Genomic DNA, 10519 nt, shown 5'->3' on the forward strand with positions numbered 1-10519 from the left:
GTTTTAAACAACTTCACAGAAATTCAGCTTGTTGGGACTTTATGTAACTTCGAATGTCTAAATTGACCGGACTATTCCAGCCCTTGGAATGTAGTTGCTAATAGGGATACTACTAGCAACTGTATGCCTAGATCATCAACTGATAATGCCCCAATAGAGAGCCCTCACTGTATCCCTAGGTCGTCAACTGCTAGTGCCCCAATAGAGAGCCCTCACTGTATCCTTAGGTCGTCAACTGATAATGCCCCAATAGAGAGCCCTCACTGTATCCCTAGGTCGTCAACTGATAATGCCCCAATAGAGAGCCCTCACTGTATCCCTAGGTCGTCAACTGATAATGCCCCAATAGAGAGCCCTCACTGTATCCCTAGGTCGTCAATCAGGTTGGGAGGCGACGGGCGGCGCGGCGGGCGCGCCCTCCGGGCGGCGGGTCGGCGCCGCTCCACGTTCGCTGTTGCTCGCTATGCACGAGTACACCAGCATCACGGACGAGCTGGAGACCGTGTATGGGCTGTTCTCGCCGCCGCATACACCGAGGTAGGGAACTTTGAATGTGGGCTAAATATATTACAAAGTGCGTCATGGGTTTGGTGTCTTGAGCTATTTTTTTTACTCAACTCTTTATTGTACGTGACCAACGAAAACACACATAGAAACAATTACATATTACCAATAATATAGTACAACCGGCGGCCTTATCACTACACAGTGATCTCTACCAGGCAACCACGGAAGAAAGGTGAAAGAAGCGAAATGTGTATAAAATTTTTCATTTATTTTTATTTGAGTAGAAATTATTGGATTATTCAAATAAATAAAAGACAAATAGGTCATATGCATTAAACCTAGCTATACTTTCTTTCAAAATTCAAAAAAAAACTGTCAAACCCAATCTTTATAATAATCGCAAAATCAAATTATTAAATATTTCTCCAACCAACTTTCTTATTTATAATGATTAAAGTAAATATGTTTAAGAGAAAACATAATTTTAATACATTAAAAACGGTTTTGATCCAATATTATCACATCAATTTAAAAAAATAACTCAGTGCCGCATTTTAAAATAAACTCTCAATACAATAATGCCTCCTAAATATCCCGATAACAGTTTAACCATTAACGCAACGAATATTTCCGTTAATGGTAATAATGGGATTATATTTTGCATAATATTCTACAATGTAGCTTAGGTGCAGCATTAATGATGTGGTTTGGCTCAACGTAATGGCCATTTGGAGAGATAAATTATGGCACGCTTCACGCTACTTGAGGCTGCAAAACTTTAATTATAATGTCGCATATAAATTCTCTAACTTGCAAAATATGAGACGAGTACTATATATCGCTCATAAGAGATTTTTTTGTGTAATGCACATACTTAAATCATAAATTTTTCAAAGATATATTTATAGTTTTATTTGAATTCTGCGCATTGTCTTATATATAGGTTGAAGGAATTACGCCCGCTATCCGTCAAAGTAATGATTGTCATTTATTTTAGCGGAAAAACAATAGACATCAAAAATTTACACCACATTAAGCTAATTTAACAGCCATTTTCAACTGCTGTATGGGCCACTGATTTATATGTATTATTTATCGAGGTTTTTTTTCATATATTACTGGTTGAATTAAGCAGATTTTACAATATAAAAAAAGATTAGTTATGTATTTTGTATACAATATTTTCGCGTCACGTCTAGTAAGGGACAAAAACAAATCAAAAATTCCATATTCCTATAAAAAGACACAAAGTTCTATAAAATAATTGCCATACGAAATGGGTATTCAATGTATCCATAAAAATACCGAAATAAGTATTCCTTAAGACCTGCTTTCATGGTAAACAAAGCAAGAAATCAGAATAAGTTGTGATTTTGCTGGCAACACTGCGTCCAGCAACATTGATCAACTGTTACTCAACAACTGTATACCAGTAATATGAGGCTATGCCCCACATATATGCCACATGTTTCCTCACACTACCCGCAATTATAACAATACAGGACACCGATCACCACTCGGTTATTGTCACCCGCGCGAGCAGCATCGCCTTCAGTGCGGAGGCGACACGCAAGCGAGATGTCCAACCCGGAGTTCGCGCTTTATATGGAGAAGGAACATTTGCGAGGAGCTGAAGAAGACGACTATATTATAATGGAGAATTTGATACAGCGCCGGTGAGTGTAAAGAATTAATGACTATGAATCATTCATTTTTAACCATTAATAGCTAAGTTTTAAATATAATTCAATATATACTACCCTACTGAAATTTATTTGACGCAAAATAAAGTAAGATTGGAAATTATGGAAAAATAACTATTCGTCAATAATTAATGATTCTACATCATCTGTGAAAGAAATTATTTGCTCAAAATTAATAAAATCACAGTAAATATTAAATTCCATTCCGATATTGAGCGTGAAGAGCTATTCAAATTCAAATACAAGTATTCGATGATAATCAAAGTTAACAAATAACCCCGAGCCGATCAAAAATTTATTTCGATATTTTGAACTAGGTAGTAACCTATCGTAATTGTATAATTATTTAACTAAACACATAATAATATATAAGTGTTATAGAAATATTCCTACCTATAAAATCTATATAACACAATTATTACTTTTCCATCGATTTGTATAAGCTTCAAAAAGTACTGCACCAGTTGATTGATTGTAAAATTTTCGCTGATTATTTTAATCGATTTTGTGAAATATGAATAAAAATATCGCTGCAACCACACTGCGCTACAATCAAACCTAACAAGACATTATAATTTCCATAATCATGAACGGTCTAACTTCACGCTAACAGAGCAACAATCACATTAACACGCGCACATTGCCTTAACTGCTGAACCGACATAGCGTATCTAAATCGTAGCCTAGAAATGGAGTCTATACTGGGCAGATACGATGAGGAGGACAACGCGGATGGCGCCGAGATGAGCGGCATCAGCATCAGCGTGTGCGTCAACACCAGCGGGGAGGAGCCGCAGCAACAGCCGCCCACTACTTCCACGCTGTTGACGGTGGATAGGCGGCTACCGCATCAGAGGTAAGTGGAATTCTAGGAACACTTTGTGATAGTATATGAAGGCTAGAACATTATATAGTCGAGTCAGCATGTGCCCCAACACCAGTGGGGAGGAGCCGCAGCAACAGCCATTTCCATGCTATCAAGCAGAGATAGATGGTTATCACCACAGAAGTATGGTTAAATTGCAAGCCTTATACGTCTTAACTCTGATACACTACCAGAAATTCGTGAAAGAAGTGTACGTCTGAGTAGTTATTGATGGATTGAATCGAAATTGCTTCTGAAGTTAATGTGGACCAAAAAGCGGGATTATAACTTTAAAAAACTGTCAGTTTGTCTAGGCATAGGTTTATAAATAACAGACAACTCAACTTTCTATTTAAAAAATGTAACTGAGGAACAGAAAAATAGATTGCAGAATAAATGGTAGGATTCAAGTCAAAGAAATTTAATATGTGATTTTGAATAAGCAAAATAAATAGGAAAGAATAAAAACCAATTCACGGCTAAATAAATCCAGGTAATGAACCGTAGTTCAGATTTCGAATGAACTTAGTAAAATAGCAATGTTTTGTAGAAAGACCCGGGATATTATTCAACCAGTTAAAACGAAAGATTTACCTATACAACGTGCACATGTTCAATATTTTATAAGAATGCGATTTATAACGGACGCATCTCTTTATTAATTGAAGCATTTTGGAACTAAAGGATCATTTGTTTTTTCGTAGACAACATCTAAAGGCTATTTACGATTTATCGATGCGTATTGTAAGCCTGCTTCATTGAACTCTGTAAGCCATTGAACTCCACTATTTTATAAGTTTCTTAAAAAAATAAACAAACTTCCATCCAGGCACTCATTACGGCGATCGTCGGCGATAGACAGTCGGGAGTTACCGTCCCCGCTCCAGCCGCTGCTCGGTGACGACGCTTGCGGGGAAGTTCTATTGCCTGTACCAAGACAACCGTCCGGTAAGCAGGAAATATTGTACATTTAAATTTAATTACCATTTTAATGTGATTCTCACAACATTTCGATATCTATAGGTAGGGATAGGGTTAAGACCTGAAGTACCGAACAAATTTGATTAACCACGCTCTCTGTACTTTTCGAAACGTCGGGTATAATATTATAATGAATAAATCGCGCTTAAAAGTCTTTAATTTCTAAATTTGATTGAATTTTGATATAAATGAACCTATATAAAATGAAAACTTGTATGTAGTTTATTTGAATAGATTTACTGTGATATCAATAATGTTAACTTAATTTCAATTTTTTTATAAATAAATGGCTAAATGTTAAAATGTATCCAATAGAAAACCCTCAGGAAAAAGGGCATATGTGTATCGTCCATTAACCTCTAAGTGCCAACCTGAGTGCTTGGTAAAGGCAACTTATAATATTTTTATACAGCCGATATTATAAACATTGAATTTCAATCTAGAGCATTAAAAAATCTTACATATACCTAATATGCTTAAGAGTTTATTGAGTTATAAAATAATTAATTATTCTTTGTATACGAATTTCTAGTATATTTAGTCGGGACTTATAATTTTGTATATGAAATAAATAGACGAAACTTATAATCTGATGTTTAAATATCATGATATTCTATAAGTTTATCAAGGGTTTTTTAAAATTATAAACAACAGTAGAATAGAATTTAGGGGTTAAATATTATTATGTTCACTATAATTTATTTGATATAACTATGAATATATCGTATATAGTTTGGAATTGATCACCAAGTGACAATGTGAGCAATTTTATGTATCGAAATTTCAAATAATTACATTCATATGTATTGAAATAGGAACGTGGGCATCTTTTGTAAATAAACTGGTTCATAATTGCACTTCTTAATACTCAGTCGTAAATAGTTATATTAATAACCTTCTAGGCGAACGAAAATTCTTCTTCAATGACACTCTAAGGCCATTTCCTTTAAAAGTTTAATACCTCTTTTCCACACGCTCGCTGTAAAGTAAATACACCCACTATTAAATGTTATTAATTGAATATATATTATCATATTATGATAGATGATCAGATCATCCTTCACTGTTTATTATCTAATTCTAAACGTTACTAACACCTTACGTTACCTTTTTACGGCAAACACAACCTCAAGTTAAAGCAATGACGAATTGCCACCCTCAATTATATTTAAAAGATTCGATTGATCAATAATAGTGACTGTCCTCAGGCGAGACCAACGCGTCGAGTGACCTCTCCATGTCCCACATGGTTAGCGAGAACCTACCACCGCGTCCATCTATAGTGTTGGACTCGTCTCAGTTGCCGAGGCAACGTTCTGCGGAACAACCCCAGCAACCGCAACCACCAGCGCCATCTAGACCTGAAACTATGTGCTAAATAAAAAAAATAACAAAAAAATCTGTACTTATAGAACTTTTCTTTTTTAGAGAATTTGAGATATTTGTTATTAAATATTTTGTATGTGCAATTGTTAATAACTTTCAAGAGATTTATAACAGTCGAATCCGAGGTAAGTTGATGTATTAAACATGTATCATCCTTTGATAAAAACCCTTTGTGTATTATATATAACATACAATTTAAATATTGAAATATTTTTGAGTTTTTTATTCAATGTATTTTTGAAAAAGTATAACAAAGCCAGTATATATAAAACTTTCGTACGTATAAAAATAAATTTCCAACGTTCAAAAATACACCAGTTTTATAGCTAACAGTGTCCACAAAAACGTTTCGTAACTCGCATAGAAAGTTTGTAAATACGGATTCGCTTTTACGTAATTAAACGATTTTCAACTTTTGCCATTAAACTTTATTGCCCAGGCAGGCCGTTTTAACTTCTTTATATTTATACAACTTTCAGTGTTCAAGAATGTTTAATAATAAAAAATAAAATCACCTAGCGTTTAACCATATAAGAGCTTCACCTATTTCAAGACATGTGGCTTAAACGAAACAAATAGCTGTCGTTCTGTCAAAGTGACGTATGTCGTTTGTTTTGGCGGGAAAATTGTCCAATTGGGATTGTTAGATACGCATTGTTGAGTTAAATAAAAGTGACAACCTCGTTTAATACTGTCATCATAAAAGGAAAAAATATTTGTCTCGTCATAAACATTTATAGCGTATTTTATTTGAGAACGATGGTTGACATTTTTTAATATAGCATGGCTAAATTCTGAAAGATAATTCAATACATAGAATACCTTATAGTCAAATTCAAGTTTAATTTGAACAAAATTATGATTGATTTATTCCATTATAAGCTCTATGTTTATTACAAACAAAATACCTATCAAGAATAATTTAATCGCTTGATCCCGGTGTAATTTACGCTATCCTATTCCACTATTGCTTTTGTTCCAATTGGATTTTATTGCTAATTTCGCATTGAAGTATTGCATGGAATCAATTTCCTCTCATTTTTTCCAATTTAATTTGAAGAATGAGTTTCCATGGTCCGTACAATGTAAAAAAAAACTGTAAAATATCGCGCTAATTCTGCAGTGTAGCTATAAATTTGATGCCGCTTTAATGCACGGACTGTTTACACCCCCGAAGTTGTATGCTGGATGAGAAACACCCGACTGTGTACCGCAATGCGTTGTAATAGAGTTAGTTTTCGTGTAAACAATATCTTTTCGATTTGGTTAACGATCCAGTATCGTCGATACCGATGAAATAGTATTCAAAGCGATTCATTTCCCACGACTTGCACTCCTACGTGCGATTAGGAACTAGTGGTAGCCTAGAGTCGTTACAATTTTGCTCAGCTTCAGACTTAAAAATACATTTACTATTAATGTTTTTTTTTACTACAGTTTTTGGCATACCTACATTAACACTTACAATATTGCGCTTAATTTAAGAAATCAATGTTTTTACTGTAAGTAATGCAATGAATGAGTACGCGAATATAATATGTGATATATTTCTTATATACTTCTATATAATTCGTTATCTTTTATATGAAAATCAAAAGAAAGCAAATTAAATGAAATTTTATAAAAATAGCGATGCACTCAAATAAAGAAAGATTTCATTTGCTTCGTGCACGTCAGCAAGTCTTTTTATTTGCCAACGACAGGCGTACCATGATTTAAATTCGGTGTGCGTCTGAAAGCTTGTTGAATAAGCCTGAATTATTATCTAAACCAAAATGTCAACATGTCGCATACAATCAGTTCGCAATGCTCTAATTTCCCCATTTTAATTAATAAGGTATGATATCAAACGTCACCGAATATTTTGCTTAGTAATTAATATACAAGTTCTATACAGCAATCCATATTAGTTATAGACAAGGTTAGTTGGAATAAAACGGATTCTATTTTGTGTTAAAATATGCAAAATAATGAATATCTGTGAGTGAATACATGTTACGTATAGTTCACTTTTTTTTTCGCGGATTTAGTAATTAATGATTTGTATATAACTTGGCTTTCATAGATTAAATGAGGTTGTCACGTGCAATGAAAAATGAAGAGATGAATACAAAATATAAAAAAACAGATTCAGAATAAAATCACACAAAACAAACTTATAGAATACCTACAATACTCAAACTGAAAAGCTTTCGATATTTGCAAGACTAGCAATAAGAATGAAAATGAGGAACAATAAAGATCGTCGCGCTAAAGTGCATCTGAATGGGAAAATTATGATCATTATAAATCTGCAGCGACTTTGCATTTCTTTGAATACATTATGGCGCTCACTTTGTTCTCTTATTCCTCTAGTTTGTTTAACAACAAGTCGGAATGTATTTAAGAATGTACTCTTACGTATGTAGGTAAGAGTAAAGTATGTACTTTATGTTCTTTCATATACGAAACAACTTTAATATTTATTTATTAGTAATTTTCAGTATTTGTAATTTCCATAACAGATTAGAAAATATCACTTGATATGATATTTCACTCACTTTGACTTGGAACTCAAATCGTTTTTTTGAATGCCAAATGCGAAAAAGTGTTGATAATTTTTTATATCTGCAATAGTACTTTATAAATATCGAAACTTTATTAACAGTTTTAATCTGAACGCAGATAAATAAATGACATTAAATTTAAATTCGAGCCTGTTTAAAAAGATTTACGTATCAATCATGTATAATGGAAATTTGTATTTAATAACACAGTGTATGAAACCAATCTCTTATTCATAAAATATTTTTAATCTTCATGTAGATTATGGTCAGTAATTTTGTATTTCGTAACATGAAAATCATGTTTTAGTACAATCAATTTAAATGTGGTACAAGGTACAAATAAAATAAAGGATCTTTTCTCAAAATAAATAGGGAGAAATAACTACATTTTTAAAAACTCGTGTGCAATGCTCCGCCAATATTTTTGATTCAAATAATAACGAATAATAATGATGATCTAATTGTTTATTATTAACACTTATAAGTGTAATTGGATTTTCAGTTCTTTGGAACACAATAAGCATTATATTATTTTAATTTCATCTTGGTATAAATATTGTACAGCATAGAATACGATTAATATTCAGACAATACAATCTATGTGAGGTGTAAATATCGTTGTCGAGAAACCGTTAAATTTTATTGGAACTGATTTAAAAATAATGTTAATTCCTATTGTAACGTTATAGTCGTAAATTAGAACTAGATGAAGCTTTTTCTCGGAATTGATTGAGAATTAGAAATGAAGTAGGTTTTATATGAAACCTTTTTGCTAATCGCTAAACATTTTTAATCTCGGCAAGATAGTGCTTAATTTTTAATCCTTTTTAAACATATCAACTGTATCTGTACAAAATTGATGTGCAATTTATCAAACATAATCATTTATCGTAACGGATTTTTATATAATATTTACAGAGTTTGATTTTACAACTTTTGTTAACCATCAAATTTCATCACAATGTGTTCAATTATACCAAATATTTTGTGCAACCCTCTGGAACTATAGTGTATATAATAGAATCATCGATTATATAGAGTTTGTAATAACATATGTAAATTTTAGAAACATTATTGTAAGGTAGCAAATGCAATAAACAAAATGTTTAATGTAAGTGACGGTACAAAAAATGCAACATAATTTCATATGAAAATGCATAATCCTTATGATATAGTATTTAACATAATTTATATATATATTCGTATTCTAGTAACATACATCAACTCTAAATGTATTTCAATGATAATTATATAAATGATGAATTGAAATAATAAAATATATTCTGCATATTATGGCCAATTATCTTTTTTGTACCGCCAGCTATACCAATGAACTGTGTTTACACGAAACTTAATAAATATAAGAAAAATCGTGTATTAAGAGTTTAAACGCTTTTCATATCAAAACATCGACTCATCGGACGATATAAAAGTACTTAATATAAAATATTTCAATTGTCATAATAGAAGTATAATTAGAAAATCAACAGACACGTTTATTTTGCGTCTGGATCACTCGATGTACTTAGTAAATTAATTATTTCTTCGTAAATGTAATGTAAATGTTGATTGTTGTTTTTTACTGAAAAGTGCGACTGAATATCTTCATCACTTCGCTGGAAGAGACATATTATAGCGATATTTTTACATTTTATCTTATAATTAATTTAATATAAATATTCAGGTACGCATCTATGATATTATTATTTTATATCAGAAAATTTTCTCATACCTTTTCTATATTACTGTTCTCTGTTAGACCAATTGTTTTAAATGTTTGTGGATGATTTATGAGTATTTTTCGGTTACCATTCACTTAAAACACATTATATTCTGCAAAAATATCGCTATAAATTTCTCTTACAAGGGCAGTTGTTGCGAATGCACAAACATTTTATTCCTATCGACTTCGCTTTAGCACAATATTTATGAGTAATTTCAATGAATTGTCCTTATTGGGATTCCTTATTAGCCGTACAATTCGTCAGTTTCTCTAAGTGATAGTTAATATCTGTGTTATACAAATGTGTGTACAATGGTACAATAAATATATTTGTAATAATTATTTTGTTGTTTTATTTCAATACCCAAAGCGAACTACTGTAATTTTATTACATTATTTTGTAGCTAAGTTCAAAATTCGGCGTAGTGTCATATATTTTATTATTCATATAATATGTACCTTCCTCTTGATCACTCTTACCTATTGAAAAGAAACCCCACCAAAATCCGTTGCGGACTTTTAAAGGTTTAAACACTACGTAAGTGAATTTGTTTTATACTATGTAGTGCTATATATCGGGTATCGTTTACATTTTTGTTAAAATATACCATATATATTTCGGTCACCATAAACTGAAAATTATTTGTATCTTACAATTTAAGTATACGGTTTCGCTGGAATGAGGTTTTGACGTAGGCTTTAGCACGAACAAAAATCCAATCTACATAAAAATGGAGCATAAAATATTTTTTGAAGTGATGTTATACGTGTTCCAATATGATATGGTAAATGTGGATTTACTTTCTAT

General features: G+C 32.0%; 1 protein-coding gene across 10 annotated transcripts in view; it reads left to right on the forward strand.

Annotated features, from left to right (window-relative positions):
• Positions 1–10053, forward strand: part of LOC119831868 (transient receptor potential cation channel trpm) — a 163958-nt gene extending 153905 nt beyond the window's left edge. For 8 of the 10 annotated variants that reach the window (XM_038355425.1, XM_038355424.1, XM_038355430.1 and 5 more), the window contains 5 exons: positions 372–537; positions 2010–2183; positions 2893–3066; positions 3905–4023; positions 5265–10053. In XM_038355425.1, coding sequence (XP_038211353.1) covers positions 372–537; positions 2010–2183; positions 2893–3066; positions 3905–4023; positions 5265–5434 — 803 coding nt within the window. In that variant the 3' untranslated portion in view covers positions 5435–10053. The remainder of the gene's footprint in view (positions 1–371; positions 538–2009; positions 2184–2892; positions 3067–3904; positions 4024–5264) is intronic. The other 2 variants (XM_038355427.1, XM_038355426.1) reach the window with 2 other exon arrangements.
• The last annotated feature ends 466 nt before the right edge of the window (positions 10054–10519 follow it).

Source organism: Zerene cesonia, chromosome 14 (assembly GCF_012273895.1).
Source record: "Zerene cesonia ecotype Mississippi chromosome 14, Zerene_cesonia_1.1, whole genome shotgun sequence".
In the NCBI taxonomy this organism is placed as follows: Eukaryota; Metazoa; Arthropoda; class Insecta; order Lepidoptera; family Pieridae; genus Zerene; species Zerene cesonia.